The sequence below is a fragment of the Peromyscus leucopus genome, chromosome 15 (genome assembly GCF_004664715.2).
Source record: "Peromyscus leucopus breed LL Stock chromosome 15, UCI_PerLeu_2.1, whole genome shotgun sequence".
NCBI classification, from domain to species: domain Eukaryota; kingdom Metazoa; phylum Chordata; class Mammalia; order Rodentia; family Cricetidae; genus Peromyscus; species Peromyscus leucopus.
Window position 1 is genome coordinate 83,830,280 of NC_051076.1, and position 26,203 is coordinate 83,856,482.

The window sequence follows — 26,203 nt, forward strand, 5'->3', positions numbered from 1 at the left end:
GACTCAGTCTAGGAGAGAAACAGAGTCAGGCAGTGGTGGCACACACCTTTATTCCTAATACTTGGGGTCACATGCCTTTAATCCTAGTACGAGGAAAATTGGGACAGGAAATGATATGGGTGGGCAGAGAAAGGTATATAAGGTGTGAGGAGACAGAAACTAAAGCCTTTTGGCTGAGGAAAGCTTTTCAGGCTGAGGAGTCCTAGAGGTAAGAGGTGGCTTGTTCCTTTTTCTCTCTGATCTTTCAGCATCTACCCCAATATCTGGTTTCAGGGTTGTTTTTTTTTTTTTTAAATTAAAGGGCCATTTAGCAATTGGAGTTACAGAAGATCATTTAATATTACCTCCATATAATGTGGCTAGCCAGCTAAGTGATTTAACTCCTGTTGAAATAGCAATAATTGTTGTGGCTGGTGTAAGCAGAATTGGGTGTTTACATCTAAATCCACAGTGAATATGTGGTAATCTCAGGCAATAAATCCTAGAAAGCCAACAGATACTATAGCTAATATTATGACTATATAGACAAAGAATTCTTTTTATGGGGGAGGTCCAAGATGGCATAGACTACAGCTTTCATTGCTACAATTTAAGCATCTAGAATAAAGGATATAACTAACAAAAGTCTCATTAATGTGAATTGGGAGGAATCAACTTTTTTAATGGAATGGAATTAATTCTACTTGGAGTGACACAGTTTCAGAGGGGTCCGGTCAATGCCACACAGTGGCCCCGGGAAGCCAGGTAGGAGTCATGTTGTCATTGTTTTTTGTTTCTTCAGTGATATTCCCATTTATTTTTACTTTCAGAAATATATTTTTATCTCTCACACATGACTGGGTCCAATTTTGTGTTTAAAACTATGTCATAAATAGATAAATTGATTTATTGGTCTAAGTAAAGTGACCAAGTACCTTAATCTTAAGATCTCCACATATTTTGGTCTTATCACTTTTGCTGATCAACAATTGATTGATTGATAATAATAATTGATTATTTCTGGGAAACACTGAGTTGTTTCCATTCATCACATAGTTGTGACATCTGATGCTATCAGGAGTTTAAAATGATAAATCATCATTTCCAGTGCAACTGCAGCTGATAGTGTTTCTGGGAAGTCCATCCATCAAGACTTGCCTGTCATTGTTGGCCAATGAGTCCTGCTCTGGCTGTCAGGGTTTCACTCTTCTGAGAACCATATTTTTGAAATCTCATTGTGATTTTTGGAATCACTTGAAAGTTTTTCTGTAAGCAGTGCTGAGAACAAGGGCCCTCTTCAGGTTTCCCTTTTCTTGTGAGGTCTTTTACCACATCAAAAAGTAGGTTTTTATAAGTTTATTACAAGGAACTTTTCAAACTTTCTTCTCATCTGGTGTTTGTGTGGCCATATTCTTTCAGTATAGTTATCAATCATATTTTCTGATATCCAAGTTTCTATTTTGCTCTGGAAATGCAATTCCCTGGACTTGACTTGAGTTTCTTCTGTAAGGCTTGATTTCTTCATTGCAGGATTGTCCATTTCACAGCTGTATGAAGCTGAGTCCACAGCGCTGTGGTCTCCAGGGCCACAGTGATGACTGCAGTTGCTTTCTTGTTAAGTAACTGTATTGATAATCTAATGTCTTTGTGCTTCAGTTCCCTTACCAGGAAACCGAAACAACAGCAGCACAGATTTCATGAAGACTTTATGAGGGTTAAACAAATACTGTCCTTGAAGGGTTCAGAAAACACCAGGCATATTCCTTACTAAGATGTTAGTAATAATTTCATAATTTGATATATAATAATGATCTAGGAAAAAATCATATTGATTAACCAGTGTGAGCATATTTAAAAATTGTTTCAGTATAGATGAGCATTATTCCCTTCAACTTATTTTCAAAAGGAAAAATCAAGAAGGTGTTAAGTGGAAGCAGCCTCAGCTCATCGGCTGTCATGGTGCTGGTGAATGCTGTTTACTTCAAAGGCAAATGGAAATCTGCCTTCACCAAGAGTGAGACCCTCAACTGCCATTTCAGGTCTCCCACGGTATGTACATATTGTTAAGGGATTTCCCCCCAATCATATTGTCCAATGTGGTAAGATCCATCTCTTGCTTTATAGAAGTGGCATTATTGTCTTGGACAAGTCTAAATGTTGTTGAACTCCCCACAACTTGAAGTGATTAAGTTAGATAATATCTAAAATTCATTTTAATCACTCATTATTTTTTGTTAAATGCAGAGAAACAGTGGTGAGTAGATTTAAATTTAAGCCTTAGTTTTATTTGTTACATATAACAAAAACAGACTGAAATTATCCTTATACATGAAGAATCTTAGTACTGATCATCATCAGCAGTGTCTTGACTTTGGTACCTACAGGGCAATCCCTATGTGAAGTCAAAGCTAATGGAGAAAGCTCCTGGTTTAAGTGTCTCTGTGAGGCAGAAAGAGATGAGCACAGAAACATTCTGGAAATTGTGCTTGGACAACAAGAAAATACAATAAATCATAGTAAAACACAACTTAGACTTGGACTCTCTTGTACTTTCAGTACAAAACATATTCCAGAGGTCTTGTTAGTGCTTCCGTGGCTGAGGTGGTCAGGATTCTGAAGTGAAATTTTGTCCTGTATTTCTTCCATCCACTTTTCAACTCACAGATTGTATGGGTTGCCTCCCTTTTAATAATGACACAGTAAGCAGCATTCGTGCCTACTGGATTGTCTTTGGAGTCTATTTAAAGAATGTATTACCATATAGCAGCCTCTTTTTAAGAAGCTTTCCTGCTGGTCCACATACCCTTGTGTCAGCTTTATAATAGGGTAGGCTCTGCAGTCTTGATTGCTGATGTCACAGTTGATGCTAATAGTTTAAAAGTTAGTTAAAGAAGAGGGATTTTTAAAAAGGAAAGGGACAGGGGTCATGTGGGTCTTTTAATTTTTTTTTTTTTAACACACAGAGACTCTGCTTGCCATGAGACTCTGCTTGCCATGTGATCAGATTAAGGGTGTGTGCCACCACCACCTGACTTCTGTTTATGGCTTGCTATGACCTCTTATCTCCAGGCAAACTTTATTTATTAACATACAAATAAAATATCACATTTCGGCACAAATAAAATATCATCACAAGGAATACTAGAACATGCATAATAAAAATAAAAAACAACCCAAAAGTTAGTGAAATACCTGTAAGATACATGACTCTTTTGCTGTGTCCATACAGAAACAGCATTCTGTGGCTGAGCCTTCCTAGTTCCTACTTGGAACAAGCCCACTCTGACTTCTTTGTATGGGTACACATATTATTTGTTGCTCCGTGTGCTCTTTCTGAAGCACAAAAGAACAAACTAGAAGGAGAGATCTTTGGTTCAAGGACACAGAACTAACTGTCCCTCCATGTGGAAATTTTGCCCTAAAAAAGGATATTACAGAAATGTTGACAATTTTGTCTGTTTTAATATCAAAAGGAAAAAGAACTTGTTATACTTGTGTGGTATTTCTAAATCTATGAATGGTATCTTCAAGATAAGAATTAAAATGTTCCTTAAGTTAATGAGGTATAATCTACCACTTTACAGGAATTTTAAATTTTTCTAAGACATCATTCTGAAATTACATGATTTTGATAGGTCTAGTCTGTATTTTGCTTCTGATGTGAGGATAAAGCTAAGAAATTCACTCTTCGTTTATAGAGATTTCATAATCACTCATTATTTACTAGAGTCATTTCAGCTAAAACACGAAGTACAAGGCAATTTTCTGCCTAGTAGCTATATTAACCCACAGAATCCTCCACTACCCAGTGCAGTGGGGGGAGGGGGGGGGCTGTTGAGATTTCTATCATATAGATGAGGATCTGGAAGTAGAAATGTGAGGTACCTTACCCAAAGTTACCTAGCAGAAATGTTTCAACTAAAGGACTAACTCAAAGTCTCAACCTTTATAATTAAGATGAATACATCTTACAACCAACACTTGCAACATATCAGAAAAATCTCAAAGGTATATTGACCAAACCCATATTTTTATGTGTACTTGGCCAATGAGTGTGATGATATGGGATTGTAAACACCTCTTTGTGATCTGACTTCCAGTGTCCTGACAAAGCAGTTGCTATGATGCATCAAGAACGGAGGTTCAACTTGTCTACAATTCAGGACCCACCCATGCAGGTTCTTGAGCTCCAATATCATGGTGGTATAAGCATGTACATCATGCTGCCCAAGAATGACCTGTCCCAGGTAAGCTACCATTGTCCTTTTCCTACAGGGAATATTATACACAGAATACTCTTGGTTATTTTATTTTCGTGTGTGTGTGTGTGTGTGTGTGTGTGTGTGTGTGTGTGTGTGTGCGCGCGCGCGCATGTATGTATGCATGTGTGTTACATTGTGAGGAAGTTGACACTACAGAAGGCTAGAATCAAGGAGAAAAACTTAAATTCAGAATAAGAAGTTATAGATCATTTATGAACTAGATTATTTAAACACAGAAATTTTCAGTGAACTAAATTGGACTATGTAAATTCAGGTCTTTTATAAAAATATAAGTTTGATGCATTTGAAAATTATTTAGAATCTAGGGCATCTGAATTTAAGAGGTATCCATATGTAGAATTTGTACTATTTATGAAAAATCTTTTCCATTATAAAGCAGGCCAGTTTGTTTGTGAACCTTTTGAAGCGGCCAGATGTTGGAGAGAAGTGCTTACTCCAGGTGTGCAGTCGAGTCTGCTCACTTTGCACCCAGGGGCAGCTCCCATTATCCTCTGAGATTAAGAGGAAGGGAGAGATCTTCACCCTATTCCCCAGAGCTGGGATCCTGGGTCTCTTGCCTTAGGCCACCTAGGTTTGCTTGTTATTTTATTTTTAAATTTTATTTTATGTCTGTGGGTGTTTTGCCTGCGTGCATGTCTATGCACCAAATGCAGGCCTGTTGTCCTTGGGGCACGAAGGAAGGCATCAGATTCCCTGCTCTGGAGTTAGAGATGGCTGTAAGCCACATGTGGGTGCTGAGCATTAAACTGCTGAGTCAACTATCCAGCCTCCACTGGTTTATTTTTTAAGCTATTCAAACATTTATACTTTGTGTCTTTCATGATAGGAAAATGCTAAGCTCTGTTTTCCTCTGATGAGCCCTCATTTCCATATTCTTTTTTATGTCTACTCCTATTTTATTACAGTAACTTTAAAATACTTCACAGAAATATTAACTCTAATTCTATTTTTAAAAGATTTTTCTTTTTATAAATTTTAATTATTTTTGAAACTTTTGAGAGTATAGTATAATTACAGCATTTCCCCTTTCCTTTTCCTTCCACTAACCCCCTCCCACCCCTTGCACATACCCCTCTTGGTTCTGTTTTGCCCTCCATTATTCTACATTGCCTCTGTTTTTTTCCATTGTGGGCTGAGATCACACAAGTCATCACACATAAATCACATATCACACATCACACGTTAAGTCATGGCTTGTCATGGCACAATGAGTTAAACAGGCAACTTATTTAAAAGTACTTGAACTATTCTGTTTTTAAACTATTCTTTTCAATCATTTTCTCTTTGAGATTCTTTCCATATCTAATTCATGTACTTAAATACAAAAACCCAGAAGGGTGTCATTAAAGAAAACCATGTGTTACTATGGTTCCTGTTTCATCCTTTTTCTAACAATATGTTTCTAAACTTTTAAAAAATTTCTACAGATTGAAAGCAAGCTGAGCTTTCGGAATCTAATGAACTGGACCAATAGGAGGAAAATGAAATCTCAGTATGTGGAGGTGTTTCTTCCTCAGTTCAAGATAGAGAAGAATTATGAAATGAGGCGCCATTTGAGATCCCTCGGGTTGGAAGATATTTTTGATGAGTCCAGAGCAGATCTCTCTGGAATTGCTTCTGGAGGCCGTCTCTACGTATCAAAGCTGATGCACAAGTCATTCATAGAGGTCACAGAGGAGGGCACCGAAGCCACTGCTGCCACAGAAAATAACATTGTTGAAAAGCAGCTCCCTGAATCCACAGTGTTCAGAGCTGACCATCCCTTTCTGTTTGTCATCAGGAAGAATGGTATCATCTTATTTATGGGTAAAGTCTCTTGCCCTTGAAAATCCCATTGGGTTCCCATAGAGTAGCAGGGGTCAAATAACATCTTCAGTGGATAGAATTTTAATTGGAAGTGCATGGCTTTATTTTATTTTGTTTCAGTTTATCGATGCTCAGCAAATGATAGTGGTAATTTGACCCTTTTCAAATACCTGGTTGATAGTCTCAACCCCTGCTTTCATCATTTCTACTTCTGTTTACTTCCCTCTGTCTAATTCCATTGGCTTTCTACCCACAATCTCCACTACCATTATGTCCAAAGGCACATCTGAAAACATAGGTTCTGCTCCACTAGCAATGAGAATGCAGAAGCTACCTGGAGGGTCTTCTGTTTAAATGCTTCAGGTGTCAGAGATATCCCTGCTTCATGATACAGTGATCTGAGAAGTAAGCCCATTTGTTTCCTAGAAATCAGTATAAAGGATAACTTGTCCTTGCTGAATAAAAGACACTGGAATTTGCTTTAGTACACTTGACTTCCAATCACTGTATAATTCAGAGGCTCAAAAATGCAGAATTGAGATTGATAAGCAACCAAAATGTTTCCTTAATAACCTTACATTTATAGCCTTTGGCTTTCCTTGATGTGACTTAATATATGTACATAGTTTTCAAATATTAAATACTTTTTAAATGTTGGCTGTTGTTATTTACAGCGTATTATTTCATATGCTTTCAAGTTTATGATTTTTTCCATATTTATCATAATAAAGATGTACAACACCGACACAGTGTGACTGTTCTACTCTGAACAATTTTGAGTCTTTCAGCTTTTTATTTTCCAGACCATGGAAGGAAGCAGTGAAGGAAAAAGATGCTTTTGCAACACAAGATTAATTTGACTCAATGTTGTTTATTTATGACACATAATATTACTTTTACACACACACTAATGAGATAATTGTATTAGAATTTAAAGTTATAAGTGAGAGACACAGATAAATCCAATTAGGCCACCTATGCTTTCACTCCTCTCTTCCTCCATCCCATTCTGGTCACCTTGGTCAGTTGGCTCCTTTGTATAGAGACTTCCCTGTTCCCAACCCTCCTTGTTACCAAAAACGCTGTAGCCACCTCAAGAGGGTGTTACAGATCTTGGTAGTCTACCCTTACTGTTCTTCCTTTCCTCCTTCATCCCAGTTGTCCCAGACCCAGCCGCTTGTTGGGATAGGCCCCTTCCCTGAGGCCCTCTCTCTCTTCCTTAGGATATTGCTTGACTCCAGTCCCACTTACTACCAGTGACTCTGTAGCCACCACACATGGCACAGACCCAAGTAGGCTACTTTCACTTTATTCTCCTTGTTCTCCACTTCAATTGTCTGTGCCAAATCCAACCTCCATTCCTTGCCTAGGTCTTACAACCCTGCCAACGTCCAGTCTTGTAAGTTTACTGAGCTCTAGCTCCCTTGAAACCTTTTCAATCTCTATAGCTAGCCTGAATAGAATACTCTGTGTACCTCCCCAGTATGATCAGTCTTACTCAAGCCCTTCCCAACACCCAGGGTTTCCCCCATCTACTATCCTGTAGGTCAGCTCAATCAGGTGAGTCCCTCAGACCCTAGCCTACCTGTAACATATCCAGCCTCCAGATGTAGCCCAGGTTATACACCTATGCACAGATCCAGCTTGGTGAGTCCCTGGAAACTTAACATCCTGCACCATGTACCACTCTCAAGCCTTGTCTTAGCTACATAGCCTGAATGGCTTTCTAGAAAGATACACAAAAATCCACAAGAAAACTTCTAGAAGTGACCAGCAAATCAGCAAATTGGAAGAACACAAAATCAACTTTAAAAATTAGTAGCCTTTCTATATACCAAAAATTAACATGTTGAGAAAGAGATCATAGGAACACTCCCATTTACAATAATGCATATACATGCATGCACACATGAATATCCCTAACAAAAGAAGTAAAAGATATCTATGATAAAAACATTAAATTTGTGAAGAAATAGATAAAAGAAGACATTAAAATGGAAAAAATCCTCATGTTCATTCATGTTTCAGTAGAATTAATTGTGCCCAAATGGCACTACTACCAAAATTTATATACAGATTAAATGCAATTCCAATTTTTAAATCCCCATAATATTCGTCACATAAATAGAAAAAAATCATAAAATTCATATGGAACCACAAAAGACTGAGTACAGCCAAAGCAATCTCTCTAAGCTACCAGAACAATGTTGAAGGGATTACCATTCTAGATTTCAAGATATATTACAGAGCTATAGCAATAAAAACAGCATGGTATTGACATAAAGCAGACATGTAGACCAATGGAACAGAATTGAAGACCCAAACATCAGTGCATATAACTTAAGCCATTTAATATTTGACAAAGCTGCTAAATACATACATTGGAAAAACGGCATCTTGATTAATGGTACTAGGAACACTGGAAGTCCACACATAGAAGAATGTAATTAGATGAATATCTATCATCCTGTACAAAAATCAACTCCAAATGGATCAAAGACTTCAATGTAAACCTGAAACACTGAAACTGCTGGAAGAAAATAGGCTGCACTTTACACAAAAGAGGTATGGAAAAGGACTTCCTGAAAAGGATCACTTTCTCTCAGGATCTAACTCCAACAATTGAAAAGTGGGACCTCATAATACCAAAAAGCTTTTGAACAGATGAGAAAGTAATCAATTGAGTGAAGAGTAAGCCTACAGAGTGGAAAAGAATCTTTTTCAGCTATACATCTCATAGACGCCTGGCATCTAGAGTATGTAAAGAAATCAAAAAATAAACAGTTAAGAAAACAAAATGACCCAAATAAAAATGGGCTATGAATCTGAATAGAATTTTCAAAAGAAGAAATAAAAGTAGCTAAGAAATGTCTCAAAATATGGTCCAAAAACTGGCCCTCGTGGGATCATCAATGTTCATCGCTGAATGCTATAAACAAATCTTGGGCTCAGTGGTAACAAAGGCATAGCTGTTGAGTTCTGCTCTCTCTGTTGGCTTTCATGCTTATAGGAGCAGCATCTGAGTGGCTCACCACTGGATCCCACATCTCTAGAGTGATATGCACTGGGAGCATCTGAGTATGGCTCACCACTGGATCCCACACTGCTAGAATGACAAGGCACTAGAAAACACTTAATGTGCATTTACAAGGAAATAGTTGTCAGTCCTGGGGATATATATATAGGAAGATAGGGCCTATGAGGCCAAGAGATGAGCCAACCTGGAGTCTGCCTGAGGGTTTAGCAACAGGCACTGTCAGAGGTCCTGATTGTGCCTAGCCAATGAGGGGCAATTATGCAATGTCACAGAATCAGGATGCAGCCTGGGTGCTTGGAGGAGGGTATATAAGGCTCTCCCCATGGATTAATGAATGAGTCTGCTGTTTGCCTTTTACTTGACCCCTGGTGTCTGTGCCATTGACATTGCGCCACACCTTCTCACCCCCTTCCCTGAGGGAGCCATTAGGACCCAGCAACATCTGGGTGAACTGAACAGATTCTGGTCATCTCCCTCACCTCACATGGTACTGGACAGCACCTCCAAGATGGTGTGTTTTGGTGAGAAGACTCCTCAATGTTGTGTTTTCAGGCCCTTCAGCAGGTAAGTGTTGGGACCCCCATTTCTTTCCTTCTTTTGTGTTGCCTCTCATGCTTGTCTGCCTGTCCAGTTAGGAAGGCACATTTTTCTGTTTTGGTTCATCTGGTGCCTTCACATAAGGGCTGACCCCCAGCCCCACCCCCGGGAGGCAGAACCAAGATTCAGCTCCTGAATGCTGGCCCTGTTCTGGAGACATCATGTGGGCATAACGGCTGTGGCATAAGAAAGCATGGAAGTCCCCCATTAAGCATAAAACATAAAGGTCCAACACAATTTTCCATCTTCTCTCTGACTATTGCTCACCTGATGTCTCCCTCTGCAAAATGAGTAACCTCTCCATCACCTCCACCACTTCCACATCTGATCTCTCTATGATATCCAACGATGAGATGGCAGACAGTCCAGGCCCCACAAAACCTCCCGAGGAGCGCACGGCCACAGTTAGGACCATGTATGCCATCCCCAGTCAGCCCCACTCCCACAGTAGGAGGCTACACCTCCGCTGTGGTACCCTTGGAGTGAAGTCTAATGAAGTCAGTCCCAGATTTACCTCACTTCAAACAAGTCCTCACTCAATGGGCAATGCAACTACAGACTTACTTTGATTGGTATGGTCTGTTCAAAGCTGTGCTGGAGCCAGTTGCCTTTCTTAGTTGGAAATTGGCTTACAATGATTAAGCAGAAGCTCAAGTGTTGCTGGGTTCCTCCTCCTAGCAATCAGGCTGTGTCCTAATTTGGTGACATTGCCTGGTCATTCCTCATTGGCTGGACTTGAACAGGAGCTCTGATAGCAATCTGGTGACATTGAGTGGGAACAGGAGCTCTGATAGCAATCTGGTGACATTGAGTGGTCACCCTTCATTAGCTGGGCATCATCAGGACAGTGTCTGTTGCTAGGTCCTCAGACAGACTCTGCATGATTGGGAACTCTGACAGCACCTGTTACTCAGGCCCTCAAGCAGACGCCAGGTTGGCTCATAAGGAAGTACATTATGTGAATGCCTTGGCTACTGGTTTCAGCCAATTTCCTCAACTCTATAAGCCTGTGCTACTATGAGCAAACCTCTTAATTAACATTCCAGTGACCCTTGACATGCTAGCTGGATGAGGTGACTTTGTCCAGCCCATCCATCAAGCACAGATTGACCATAAAGCTTACTACCAGCAGGTTTCTGACCTGGCCTTCAAAGCTCTTAAGGCATGCACCCTGTGGGACTCTTTAGCTTACTTCTGCAATCTTATTCAACAGCCAGGGGAACTTTTTACTGATTTTCTGGCATGTGTAAATGAGGCAGTGGAGCAGAGAGTAGGCCCAGGCCCTATTAGGAAAATGTTGATCAACAATTGGTTTTGGAAGGGCTTAATGCCCCACCCACAATGTGGTTGCAGCAGTCCACAATGAGGACATTCACAAGTGAGTACTGGCCACAAGAGATTTTAACCCCCATAAGAGTATTCCATCACTGCCCTTACCACTTCCCTGGATGCCTTCCTTGGAGACCAGCAGCATACCAACAACACACCCAAAGGCCCGCAATAGACAGATCTTGCTGGGGATGTGGCAAGCCAAGCCATTTACAGCATGACTGCCCCCAGACAAAGCCTAGGACCTGATGCCCCAGATTCAATAAGGTATTTCACTGGGCAAAGGATTGCAGGTCACAGCCTGCTGAAGCACCAACCCCTTTACACTCCAGGTGGGGCACTCCTCAGGCCCTCCAGTAAGACGAGGCTCTGGTAATCCAAAAATCTATTGGACAATGCTCATTTTTCCTCACTCCCCAATGCTGACCATATATCTTGATGGACAAGCTGTTAATCCTAAAGAAATTAGTTACAGAACAGCTAAGGATGGAACACATAGATCTGACCATAATTAATATAATATATATTATTTACCCCTGTATTTATTATTCCCAAGAGATTGGGATGCAACCTACTGCATCCTACAGGATCTTCATGCTATTAACGGTCAAATGGAAAAAATGGGCTCCACACAACCAGATCTCCCCCACCCTAGTGCTATTCCTCCATCTTATTATATTTTAGTTTTAGATATTAAGGATTGCCTCTTTCAAATTTCCCTGGCACCACAGTATCAAGACCACTTTGCCTTTACAGAATGGGAACCTAATATGCATAAGACAGCCAAGAGGTATCAATGGACTATTTTACCCCAAGGAATGAAGAATAGCCCCACAATCTTCCAGTTATATGTTTCTCAGGCCTTGATAGATATCCCCAAGGATGTCCTTTTAATCCTTTACATAAATGATCTCCTTCTGGCACATCCAGATGCCAAAGGGCTGCTGAAGGAGTGTTAATCTTGAGTCATTACATCTGATGGCAGTGTCAGATAAGGTTGAAATGATACCCTCCCCTTGCCTTTTTGGCAAGCAGACATTGCTAAGCAGGTTTGCCCCTTTCCTTTAAATTGGAAATGAAGGAATTATACTCACTCTCAGAATTACAACAGTTATGTGGCAGGGTTAATTGGCTTAAACCCTTTGTGCCCATCCTTGACCAAAAGATGAGACACCTCTTTTAATTGTTGGAGGGCTCCATCTGTCCTTCCACTAAGGTTAGGCTTACCTAAGAAGCTAAAGATTTGCTACAAAAGGATTTGACCATTTTAACCACCACCAGCCTGCAATGCCATCATCCCCAAAGGCCCTTATTGGCAAGTGTTCTCTGGACAGCCAGGGAATTCTTGGGAGTATTATGGCAATCTGGGCATCTTCTATGGATACACCAAGCACATGCTGACCTGCACAAAGTCACCTCTAAGTATGACCAATCCTTCTAACTAGGCCTTAAGGCATGAATGCTGGCACAGAGAACTATGGACGAGAACCAGATAAGCTTGTCTTCCCCTTTTCTCTAAAGAATATGCAGTCCCTCTAGGTGGATTCTATCTCATTCTGGAAAATTGTTGGAGGATTCACAGGCACTATTGACAATCATTTGCCAAAAAATAGGATCTTAGTAGAGCTCCCCACACTTCTAATAAAGATGCAATTCCATGCAGTCCCCTCCTTCACTCTCATGCCTTCTTCCACCTGGCCTTTTCAGATTCCAGCAAAAACAGACAAAGTGTTCTTATCCAGTGTCCTGGATCCAAAGATGTTACACATGTTATCCCTAACCCTGGTTCTATTCAATTGGGTGAGCTATTGGCCCTCCTAAAGGCTCTAATGGAGTGCCAGACAAAGACTATTAATATTTTTCTGATGTAGCTAGGTGGTGGTGGTACATGCCTTTAATTCCAGTACTCAGGAGACAGAGCCAGGATCTCTTTCTGTGAGTTCAAGGCCAGTCTGGTCTACAGAGCAAGATCCAGGACAGGCACTAAAACAACACAGAGAAACCATGTCTCAAAAAAAAACAAAACAAAAAATTTTTTTTCTGACAGCCAGTATGCTGTACAGGCAGTTTGTGTGCTGGCTTTTCCTTGAGTCAAAGACCCATTGACTCCCATTGTCAGCACTATGCTGCTCATACAGGATGTCTTAAATCAGAGGACTGAGCCCTGGTACCTACTACATATTAGATCCTACTCCAAATTGCCAGGAATATTGGCTCAAGGAAATGAGGTTACAGATGCCATCATATTAACAGCTAGTATAGACCTCCTAGAACAAGCCAGGGTTCTTCAACAGCAATTTCACCTGTCTCCACAGAAACTTCATAGGCTTCTCCCTGAGCTGCCAACATTCTAGTGCAAGCATTTGTCTCAGTCCTGTGTCACCTGCACCCCTCTTGCCCCTTTGGGGCCACTTCAATGTGCAGGAGTCAACCTCCGTGGCTTATTGCTCAATGACATTTGGCAAATGGACATTATGCATTATGTTCCTTTTGGCAATGTTAGATATGGTCATGTGATAATAAATACATGTTCCTCACTTGTATATGCTCTTGCCCTTTCTGGGGAAAAAAGACTGTTAATGATTTTAAAGCCCTTAAATTGGCCATGTTGGTTATGGGGGTGCCTTGGACTATAAAGACTGACAGTGGCCCTGCCCACACCTCTCAACAGTTTAATGACTTCCTGGGATCCTGGCAGATCTTTCATACCACTGGCATCCCCTAAAATCCTCAAGGACAAGCCATTGTGGAAAGAGCCAACAGAACTCTTAAAGAATTATTGGCCAAGACCATCTCACCAGAGGCAAAAAGGGACCCCCATATGGCCCCAACTGAAGTCCTTTTCCATATAAATATTCTCAGCTTTGATGAGGTGTGACTCAGTCCAGCATATAAACATTGGTTATTCCTGCCCCAGTGCACACCTCTGCCCCTAGTAAGATGGAAAGACACTATCTCCCTCTAATAGTAGTCACCAGCCCCACTGCTGACCTGTGGGAGAGGGTATGTTTGTGTTTTTCCTCAGAGTTCAACTATGCCAACATGGGGCCCAACAAGAGATGTGCATCTCACCATGGACTAGCCCCCTTCCACCAAAGAAGAACTGGCCACGGATGGGTAATATACATACTCACCACCATTACCCCTTTTATTCCCACAAAAGCAGATGATGTATGGGCTCTGGTTGCCTTGCCTCCCATTCTGTTACCAGTGACAATTAACTCCCCTGCTTTCTCTATGATATTTACCACCAACTCTTTCCTAGGCCTGCCCTTTATAGACCTGGTACTGACCACCAAAAAATTGTAGGGTGCCTGGTCTGTGAAGGAAGCCCTTTTCTTTACCCTTTCTTTTTTCTTTGTCTTGTCCAATATCTAAGAAATAGAGCTAGTAAGAAACATGTCTCTACTGGCCTGTGATACACGCTTACAATCAATTTACCTCACCCCTTAACTAGTCCATCCTACTCCTGGAACAAATATCCCTTCTTAATATAACCAGAGTCCTGGCGATGTCTTTGGACACAGATTTTTAAATAAGGTCTGTGACAACTTTAAAAGGCTATTTGATCCATCCTGGATGCTCACTTATGCTTTGATTGGCAGGGTGATACTGTTAATCCTTATTCTCTTTATATGCCTCCTTCAGCACATCCGACAGCATTGGGCAGTGACTAAGGCGACTCTTCACATTTTAATTGCTCTTAGATATCCTGCTCATAACCCTCCACAGGAGGTTATGCATGTCTGGTTCTCTAAAATTCAAAAGGCCTAATCCTCTCTATCCAAGTGGCTCCGCAGGAATGGACACTCTTCCAGGGCTGGTAGTCAATGACAGGTAAGAGCTTGCTAGGTAAGCCAACCTAAGTGCTTGTTAGGCAAGCCAGCCTAATACAGGCACAGTCCAGTTGCTGAGGCCTCCTGAGGCAGGGTCTGAGCAAAGAACTCTGGCTCTTGCTGAGCACCCATGCAATAAATAAAAAGGGGTGGATATGTAGGAAGATAAGGCCTAGAGGCCAAGAGACGAGCCAACCCGGAGTTTGCCTAAGGGCTTAGCAATAGGTGCTGTTAGTCGAATCAATGGGACAAAATGGACAGACAGAACACGAAACAAAGGACTACTGATTCTTGCCAAAACAAGTGTGGTTATGAAATATAAGTTTCTTCTAGATGTTTTGTTTTTTGAGACAGGGTTTCTTTGTGTAGCCTTGGCTGTTCTAGAACTTGCTCTTGGACCAGGCTGGTCTTGGACTCACAGAGATCTGCCTGCCTCTGCCTCAAAGTGCTGAGATTAAAGGTGTGCACTACCACCACTTGGCTTTTCTAGACATTTTAAAAACCTTTTTTAAAGTACTAATTAATTTCCAAGTGCGACTCCTCAGACAAGACTGTCAACACTGGTGCCTGATACTTAGGTTCCATTTCTATGGGTGAAGAAGCATTATTAGACTATCAGTGAGGTTCAAGTGATATAGAAGCATGAAGTAGACGTTTATAAATCAGTAGCAAGATTGTGAAGAATTCCTGTGGGAAGAAATGCTTTAGGTCAGAGTTAGAGCAATGAGCAATTATCATGCCACATAATACAGCTTGTAGAAAATACAAACAGTACAAGGTAGACTGGAGCTAGAGGACAAGCTGACTGTACAGGACCTTGTGTACCCTGGGGCTTGCCTCTGTTGTAAGGTTAATACAAATGTATTAGAAGGCTATAAGCAGGTGAGTGACTCTTAAGTTGTGAATTCTTGAATGATTGTGATAATTTGTGTGGTAGACTCTCTCTCTCTCTCTCTCTCTCTCTCTCTCTCTCTCTCTCTCTCACACACACACACACACACACACATATTCCTAAATATATAAATACAACCTACTCAGTAGGGATAATGTTGCTTGTATGTGTGTTTTCAGGGACCACCATTTGATATTGGGTAACCACCACTGGTGTACTCTTCCCTGGGGAAGACTTTCCCCCCACCTTCAGCACTCCTTAATTACTTGTAGGGTTGAGACCTCGTGTTCTTTCCCTCACCCAGACCACTTTGGCATGTCTATCATTGTCCTTGTTCAGCTCATGTTAGGTAGTCATGTTGGTGAGAATTTACAGGTGTAGCTTATGACATTACTAGGAGACTCTCACAAGAAACTCCCTGATATTCTGGTTCTTACAATCTTCCCACACCCTCTTCTGAAATAGTCCCTGAGCTTTAGGTGTGAGAGTTGTTTTGAGGATTTATCTGTTTGTGCTGGGCCCCAGAACTCTGCATTTTGATTAGTTGTTGTTTATTGTAATGTGTCCCATCTGTTGCAAAGGGAAGTTTCCTTGATGAGGGGTGGGGCCTGCACTTTTCTGTGGGTATAAAGACAAATACTTAGGATATAGTTTGGGAATATGCTGGTTTAGTAAGGTGAAAATCAGTTTCAAGAGTATCCAGAAATACACACATATAAAAATTTATGTAGATAATTAAGAAGCTTGAAAATCTCCTGAACCCCATGTATCTTTAGATGTTTACTATTTACTTCAGACAACCCTCATTAAACTCATTGGTTTACAGACACACACAGAAAAAAAGAGAAGAAAAAGGAAAGTAAAAGAAAACAGCATAGAAGAATGGAAAAGAAATGAAAGAATACAGGAGACTAGCTGAGAAGAGGAAAGGAACTGGAGAGGTCAGTGTGAAGGGATCAGTAGAGGATGATGGGGAGCTGAATATTACCAAATAGACCATGCACAGCAATTAGAACTATATCCAGGATTTATAATTAATATTTACTAATAAAACATTTTAAAAATCACTAGAATGTATACATTAGGGCATTGTAAGTGGAAGTCATCCACTGGAATGTGAATAGAATGAAATGTAATGGCTCGAGACCATGAGATGAGTACAAACTCTTTGGAACCAGTCATAGGGTTACAATATGCATTGTCATGCACCATTAAACCTCTCAGACAGTTTCAAAGACATACCCACTCACTCTTAGCCATTAATTAAGGTTTACAGATAATAGACCTCACTCCTATCTCTTAATGTCTTTCTAGACAATAAACATAGGCAAGGGAAACTGGTAAAATGTTCTTATGTGAAGACTGTTGTCATATGGATAGGGAAATTTCAAAGGTGTCATCTAAATGAAGAGCTATGGGCAATCACTGCCTGCTGAGTGAGAACTAGTCCTCTTCAGGGATAGCTCCTGATGTATTATCTAAGCCCAAGTGGTCAGCTCTAAAACATACATACAAGTAACATTATACAGACTGAGCAGGTTGTATTTAGGTATACATATTTAGGTGTGTGTGTGTGTGTGTGTGTGTGTGTGTGTGTGTGTGTGTGTGTGTGTTAAGGTATGTATGTGTATATGCATGTCCATGTAACAACAATAAATAGCATAAGGAGCCGTGAATTTAAAAGAGAGCTGGAGGTGGGGTGGTTTTGGGATTGTTTGGAAGGAGAAATGAATGGGAATGGGGAAATAATCTCAGAAAACAATAAACATGGACATACGAAATGAATAAGTAAAAGGAATAGCATGAGAATCATATCCAAAAAGTTTGTAATTGTATTTTTAGGTGTTATTCAATGCAATAAAATGAATGACCTTCTTGCAAAGACCATTAATTATGTATCACTAACAACACCAGCCCATGTTTTTACTGAAAACCCCTTCTTTCTGTCAGCAGCTGTCTAGTTCAGTATGAGCTTATGAAGAGGTTTCTGTTCCTTGGATCTTGGAAAGCACCTCTGAGTGAAGCAGATGGAGTCCATTTTTCAAAATCAGCTCCTCTGCTCTCCCCATTTCCATGAACCCAAATCGTTTGTATTAGTGGACAAGGTGATTGAAACTATGCTTCCCTGCGAACTTGAGATTTTAAGAAATTCATCTTCAGGGATCATGAAACTATGTGGAAGAGGAGGCAAAAAGATTGTGAGAGCCAATGGGGATGGAAAACACCAAGCAAATGAGGCCTTTTAGACACAACAGTACTGCTGCACCTGTGAACTCACATGTGGCAGCCTGCACAAGGCCTGCACTGGTCTAAGCCAGATGGGGTCCTGGAGCTAAGAAGGAAGTGGAAACAAGTCCCCATCACTAACCCAGAAGCTATCTCCAATTGATAATTGCTCACAAAGGAAATATCCGCTTTCTCCAACAGTCTCACTGCATGCAGGAACCACACTTAGGAGCAGGCCCCATGCCCAGCAGTAGATGACCAACACAAAACAAACTCAATGATATTCTTAGAGCTTTTTGTTTGTTTGTTTTTGCCTCATAAAGTTTTGTCTGGGCATTTTGTAAAAACTCTACAGGTCTTATGTTCATATGTTATGCATTCCAATTTTGTGTCTTTGTGGGATTTCACTGTGTGTAAACATGTGTCTCTGAATCCCTATGTATTACTCATGCTTTTTCTTTGGCTCTTTTTTGTTGTTGTTCTTTTTTTTTTTTATTCTATTCAGGTTTGTTTTTATTTTATCTTCTTCTTATTATACATTATTACTATTTTTAGATGCTTATTCATTTTCTAAAAAGAGAGAGAGCAAGAAAAGGTGTGTATTTGGGTGGGGGAGAAGGTGAGGAGGATCTGGGAGAGGTTGGGGAGGAGAAGCCATAATCAGAATATATTGTATATAATTTTTTATTTTCAGTTAAGAACAAATGAGAATTTCTTAGGCTTAGGGGGAAAAATCACCATTTCCTGTTTCATAGAGTGTTTAAGTTGTTATGTTTCTTGTTTATTATCCATTGGCTTCTTCATTCTTTTCAAAATGCTCTCATTAGTGTGGTGGACTCACATTCTTCACAATACTGTGATTGAGCTAACAAGGAATGATGAGTTCTGTAGACACTTTTCACATTGAGCAATTGTGACAGCAGAAACACAACAATCTTGCTCCTTAGAGGTTCTTTGTGATGGCTCTAGCAAGAGAGGAAAAGGACCTCTTTAAAAACAGACAGAATGAGTTAAAATCCTGAATGTGATTAAACAAATTATGAGTTCCTTCATTCTGAATTAGCCTATCTGTTTTCAATCCCGAGCCTTGCTTTCTTGTTTTCAACTTAGCAATTGTTCACGATTTACTGAACCCTTTTCCGGTTTCAGTGAGAGTGTAGCTAGAGGCTGCATTGTATGGGGAATCTGAATGAAGAGAAATTGGCCCAGGATGTCTGCCAGTGCACAGTGTATGCAACCACAAGTGAGGAGTTAAGGCTTGGGGTCATGAGACTTGAGGACAAGACCCTCCCTTTCCCCTCCCCCTTATAAGCTCTGTGATCCTAGGTAGAAGATCTCTCTTCTAACTCAGTGTCTTCATTTGAAAAGTAGGATTATCTTATACTGAATCTGAAAGAGTTGCAGATAAAAATGATAAAACACATGTAAAAAGTCTGATAAGTTCTAACTGCCCAATAAAGAGTATCTATACTGTGATTTTCACCGAGTAAAACTGCCTGTGTCACAGAATAGAGTAATGGATGCCCGTGCACTGAAATGAATGTGTTTTTCTTGTATATTACAATGCAAGACCATTCTTCATTTTAGTTTAATTTGTTTTTATTCTCATGTAAATATGTATTGGATGTTCACAATATTTGAAAATAATAAAGCTTACTCTTATTTTTGTTTAAAGAAGGAAATCCATTCTTTCTGAAGTTTCATGCCATTATCACTTTTCCCTAGCTGGACTTTTCCTACACAGTCCTCATACTCAGCAGACGACACCCTGTTTCTCCCCTGTGGTGGTATTGTGTATTCTAATAAATTTATCTGGGGTCAGAGAACAGACAGCCACTAGATACAAAGGCTAGAAAATGGTGGCACTCACACCTTTAATCCTAGCATTCCAGAGATAGAAATCCCTCTGGATCTCTGTGAGTTCAAGGCCACATTGGAAATAGCCAAGCATGGTGACACGCCTTTAATCCCAGAAAGCCAGCCTTTAATCCCAGGGCGTGGTGGTAGAAAACTGAAAGATATATAAGGCGTGAGAACCAGAAACTAGGGGCATTTGGCTGGTTAAGCATGTGGCTGGTTAAGCATTCAGGCTTTTGAGCAGTAATTCAGCTGAGACCCATTCCGGATGAGGACTCAGAGGCCTCCAGTCTGAGGAGACAAGACCAGCTGAGGATCCGGTAAGGTGAGATAGCTGTGGCTTGTTCTGTCTCTCTGATCTACCAGCATGGACCCCAATAACTCACCTCGGGTTGATTTTATTAATAAGAACTTTTAAGATTCCTGCCACACTCCCCTGCCTTGAGAGCTGTTCTAGAAGTAGTTCTTCCCGGTGTGCTTCTGTAGGCTGCATTGGGGAACTGGATGAGCTAGTTTTCCTTGAGAACACAGTCCGTCCCTCCTGGGTGTCTGTCCTTGACATCATACATGAGGACTTGTATCACTTTTTGTGGAAAATCTGAGAATCCAGCAGCGTCATCTTTCTTCAACTTCTGTGCCATTTCTCTTCCATAAGTCTTAGGGGAAGTCAAAGGCTGCCAAACGGTCTTAGAGGTGGGCACCTTTTCTCACTTCTAACCTGGGAAAATCACAATCCAAGCATTTACTCTCATGGTTAGCCTGATTGCATAAGCCCACGATTATTTCAGTATAGAGCATGTATAGAGGACTATTGACGGTTTCCTGTTCAACTGTATTTTTCTGCTGTATATTTCTGTATATATCTCATAGGACATTTTATGAAAATATAAAGCCCCTTTGGTTCTTATGCTTGAAGCTTTTTCTCCTTTCCTCTCTCTTTGTGGCTTGAACACCTGAGCTGGAATTCAACTATGTCCAACTGGTGTTACCTAATGCTTTGTTGGAGGAGATTCTTCATTAAAAATGACAAAATGTATCTTTATTAGTTGAAAAATGAAGGCACAGTACTTAAATCTATAGTAATAAATGAAAAATTCAAGTTCTCAGGAAATCCATATGAAATGAATTAACTATACCACAGTTAATAGAAACACAGAGATAAGATTTCTGAGAGTTAAATGAACAAAACCACAAAATTATTGTCATAGAAACTGCATCCATGTACTAAAATTGCTTAAGAAAACAACCCATTCTAGTTTACATGCTACATGAAATTGTGTGCTCAGTGCTCAGACTCTTCTTTAAACACATGAGAAAACTTCGCTGTAGCAGTGTTTTATAGCCATTGGGTGGGATCTTTTAGAGTGTTCTAAAAGTTATTTAGTGACTTTCCACAAATAGTTAGTTACATTTTTATTTACTTAGTACACGTTTATGTGTGTGTGTGTGTGTGTGTGTGTGTGTGTGTGTGTGTGTGTGTGTGTGTTTGGGGAGGCACACACATGCTAAAGTGTTGCATGTGGTGGCCAGAGGACAAATTGGGGTAGGGTCAGTTCTCCCTTTCTATACATGGCTCTCAGAGACAGAATTCAAGTTGTCAGGCTTAGGGAGCAGATACCTTCAGGTGCTGATCATTTGCTAGCCCAGTATTTATCTTCAAAATTAAAGAAAAGAAGGAAAAGAAGAAAGGCCACACCATTTGTAGAAATAATGGCTTGCTTTATGAAAATCTTCCTGTATATATATATATATATATATATATATATGTATGTATATATGTATATATACGTATATATGTATGTATATATGTATATATATGTATATATGTATATGTATATATATATTCTGGATTACAGCTGGCAATCTCTGAAGGCATGCTTTCCGAGGCCCCTCAGACATTACTGTCTACGATAGTGTCTTTGTTTCTCTCAGAGTTTGCACTACAGTTAGTGTAAAGGTCTCTTTGAAGGGAATGTTTCCCAGGATGCTTCTTCATTAGTTCATCATGCTCAAACTAGGATTAGGTTCCTAAAATACAGTTCTGCCTTCCTGTCTTTTAAATGTGAATTATATGCTGCAATAGATAAAGAGAGTGCAGAATGTGTTTACAGATGCAAATTATATTTAATTTTTTAAATATTGAGTATATGTTGTAATTGTAAAATAACATTCCATTATTTGAGTAGAATTTTGTTTTTCTGTGTCTCTTAGATATACTCAACAAAATGGTTTCTTCTATTGCCCTTCTCAGCTGGCCCCTTGCTAGTCTTTTGTATAAGTACTTAAAATAACGTCACAGTCCAGGAATACGTGACCTGTGAGTTCTTAGAGGACAGTAGAGGAGCAAATGTCAGCTGCTGAGTCCAGCTGTTCCTGGAATTAAGGACACAGCTTTGGCCTGACCAAGCAGATTGCTTGATAAATTGAGATGAAGAAAATCTGAAAATATTGACTGCCCTCTTGACATGGTTTTGCAACTGACAGTGTGGTTGTGGCTCACAGACAGCTGTGGCAAAATATGTATCCAAAGCAGAAGGCGCACGAAAGGCACAAGGGTATGGAGATGGCAAGGGGAAGGAGGCTCAGCCTCCCAATAAGGCAGAGTGGTTCTCCTCCCAAGTACGGCTACTGAGTAAGCTTCTCAAAGATGGCTTCAGGTGTCACAGAGAGCTGTGCTACCAGTGCCTTTATTCCTAGATTAAAGCAAGGGTTTTACAAGGGCAGAACTAAGGCCAGCTGAATAACTTGTAAGTACCAAAGCACATAAAACCGTGGAGGAATTGTACCAACCCTGCTCTGTCTAGGTCAGGTCTTTATCCAGTAGATTAGGAAGAATGATGCTTGGGTGGTGAATTAGGAAATTTGGGTTTTAATTCTGATTTGGGCTTTAATTCTAGATGTCTATACCCCAACAACTCAGTAGGCCTGCCAATAACTAATGCCACCTCAGTCTCCCCATTTGTAGAATGAACATAGGGAGATATACTTTGCTTATCAAGTCTGTGAATCTTGCTTGAGTTAAATTCGTATTTCTCAGGAGGGTGGGTGTGGATAGCATTTTGAAAATGTTTTCGATTGGGAGACTTCATATTTGCTGTCACATTTACCACACATGACTACTGTGTAAAGACTCTTTTATACACTCAGGAAGTAGAAGTAAAGTAATTTACTATCTGCAAAATCTAGGGTTCATATTAGAACTCACGCCATCTGACTTAAAAGTGATCTGCTATAAAGTCACTGCCAACCATTTCACCTGAGTGCCTCCTTAGCAAAACAGAGGCGTTCCTCCTAGCCTGTGGATGCAACTGGAATGAGCTGAAGTGCTCAGTGGTGGTCTTCAGTTGTCTGACTGTTTAGTAATGGAACAGGCTTCCTGGACAGCCGAGTGAGGATCCTTATCTCACAAATTCTCATAAATACATTTTTTTATTTCTAGGCATCCTTACATTTCCTTATCTGGTCTTGTGCTGTCAATCTTGTCAGACCCCTGAGTGAGGTAATCCAGGCTAGACAGACAAATATGGTATGTATTCACTTATATGTGGATATTAGCTGTTAAGTCAAAGATAACAAAGCTATAATTTGTAGAAACACAGAGATTAGATAGAGAGATAGGGACTAAAGTGTACCTTAGTCCTCATTAGAAAAGGGAAATAGAATAGATAGTTATGGATGGACAGGGTGGGGCTGCTGCGAAGAGAAAATCAAGTGGGGATGAGGAGGAAATATTGAGAGGGACAGCTAAAATCAAGCACCATTTCAGGTATACATACAGTAGAAGCTTCCTAAAATATATACATATATGATAGTGATCTAAATGAAATTGCCATGTAACAGGGGACACAGAGCCCCACTTGGACATCTTGTGACACCAAATGAAGCTTCTAGTACTGGGATTGGGTTACATTTAATTGAGTTGTTGGCCGAAGTCCCTATAAAAACCACCAAATAACCCAGTTTGTTACTAAGACTCTAAGTTGCTCTCCACAAACTGACAACAAGTCTCCGTTGCTGAGGATGACATCTACACAAATCATTGAACATGGAGAAATTGAACTGGTGCCTACATAGAGCCTTTACCCCCTACTGCCTAGTGTCTTTGGTACAGGAAGGCACTCTTCATGCTACCAAAGGAGGAACATAAACAGCAAGTCAGCCACAATCCTTTGATCTACAGTGGTGTCCTGCCTGAGAGATATGCTAGTGCAATGGTGGCAAAAAGGCTGCGGGAGTCACCAGCCAATATCTGGTTTGACTTAAGGCCCACCCCACAGATGGAACCCAATCCTAACACTGCCTGGGTGAACAAGAACTTAGACCAAATAGCTCAGAGACCTAGGGTAAAACCAAATACTACTAATCTAAGAACACAAATAAACAAACAAAACATAGTAATAAATGACTTCTAATGGTATTCTGCTATAGTCATATATCAGTGCATTGTTCAGCCATCATCAGAGAAGCTTCCTCCTGCAGCAGATGGTAACAAATACAGAGACTGTTGGCCAGACATTAAGCAGAGAGTGAGAACTTGGAACATTCAGCTCTAAACAGGATGTCTCTCTCAAATCCCTCCCCTCAAATCTCAGGGAATCCTGGAAGAGGAGGTGGAAAGAGTGTAAGAGTGAGAGAGGATGGAGGAAACCAAGAAAACAAGGCCTCTCAATCAAAATGATCAATGCACATATGAACTCAGAGACTGCAGCAGCATGCACAGGACCTGCAGAGTCTGCAGCAGATGGGGGCCTAGAGCTCAAAGGGGAAGCAGACATATCCCTAACCCAGAAGCCATCTTCTATTGATAACCACTTGTAAATGGAAATTCAGTTTTCCCCAAGGGAGTCTCACTGGGGAAACAAGCGACTCTTCAGAGCAGGCTGTATGCTCACAGTAGATGATCGACAGAAAACCAACTCAGCTGCGTCTTCAGAGGTTCCGTGCCTTATCTTTCAGGAAAGGAACCTCCAAATTTTTTTATCTTACATTTTATTTTTTATCTTATAAAATTTTTATCTTGTATTTTATTTTTTATTTCATATATATATATATATATATATATATATATATATATATATATAATGACTTGCAGTTTATTGCTCTCATGAGATTCCTGAGTGTGTTAGAGGGTTGAGACTCTGTATCTATACCTGTTTTATGCGCCTTTTCTTGGGCTCATTTCCTTCTGTTTGGTTTTTTTTTTCCTATTCTAATGAATTAATTTTTATTTCATTTTATTAAATTTTATTTTATTATCATCTCCTAGAAGTGTATTCTATTTCTGATGAGAAACAGAAATAGGGTTTGATCCAGATGGGAGGAGAGGGGAGGAGGAACTGGGAGGGATAGAGGAGGAGGAAGCCATAATCAGAGTTATAATTGGAATATTAAATTGTCTTTAAATAAAAAAAAAAAACAGAGCCTTTAAATAAAATACTGAAAGCCAGATATTGAAGTAAATGCTGGAAGATCAGAGGAAACAAGTCACAGCCGACCTCACCTCTCTAACTCCTCAGCCGATCCCGTCTCCACAAAACTTCTGACTAAAAGCCTCTGAGTCCTCAGCCAAAATGCTTCCTCAGCTGAAAGGGCTGTAGTTCCTGTCTCTGCATGCCTCACACCTTTCTTCACCCAGCCATATCACTCCCTTCCCAGTGCTGGGATTAATGGCATGTGTGCTTCCCAAATACTGGTAGCAAAGACATGATATCTCAAGTGCTGGGATTAAAGGCGTGTGACTCCCAAGTACTAGGATTAAAGGTGTATGCCACCACTGCCTGACTCTGTTTCTTTCCTACACTGAGTCAACCTAATGAAGTCCAGTGTGGCTTTGAACTCACAGAGATCTAGACTGATCTCTGGCTCCCGAGTGCTAGGATTAAAGGTGTGTGCTGTGACCACCTGGCTTCTGCATTTAATCTAGTGGCTGGCTCTGTCCTCTGATCCTCTGGCAAGCTTTATTTGATACACAATATATCATCACACAGGATATATTATGTGAAGGGGAAAATGTTATTTTCAATAGGGGGAAAATAAAAAATCAGTAATTTTTTTAAAATTACCAACTGTATGGCAGGCTTCTTGCTAGATAGCTCTTTCATCCTAACCCATTTTTATTAATCTGTGTATCTGCACGTGTTCCGTGGTTTTATCTGCGTCCCATGACATGTTGCTCCTTGGATGGCCGTTTGGCGTCTCCCCCTTACTCTCCTTTCTCCTCTCACTCTCTCTCTTGGATTTTCCCACCTGGCTCCATCCTGCCCTGCCATAGGCCAATGCAGCTTTATTTATCAACCAATCAGAGTAACACATATTCACAGTGTACAGAAAGATGTCCCAAAACAAAGGAAGAAAGTTCTCA

General features: G+C 40.4%; 1 protein-coding gene across 2 annotated transcripts in view; it reads left to right on the forward strand.

Moving 5' to 3' along the window:
• The window catches only part of Serpinb7 (serpin family B member 7), a 45,880-nt gene extending 39,155 nt beyond the window's left edge, over positions 1-6,725 (forward strand). For both annotated transcript variants that reach the window (XM_037211025.1, XM_037211026.1), the window contains exons 6-8: positions 1,886-2,028; positions 4,080-4,226; positions 5,690-6,725. In XM_037211025.1, the coding sequence (XP_037066920.1) occupies positions 1,886-2,028; positions 4,080-4,226; positions 5,690-6,088 (689 nt within the window). In that variant the 3' untranslated portion in view covers positions 6,089-6,725. The remainder of the gene's footprint in view (positions 1-1,885; positions 2,029-4,079; positions 4,227-5,689) is intronic.
• The last annotated feature ends 19,478 nt before the right edge of the window (positions 6,726-26,203 follow it).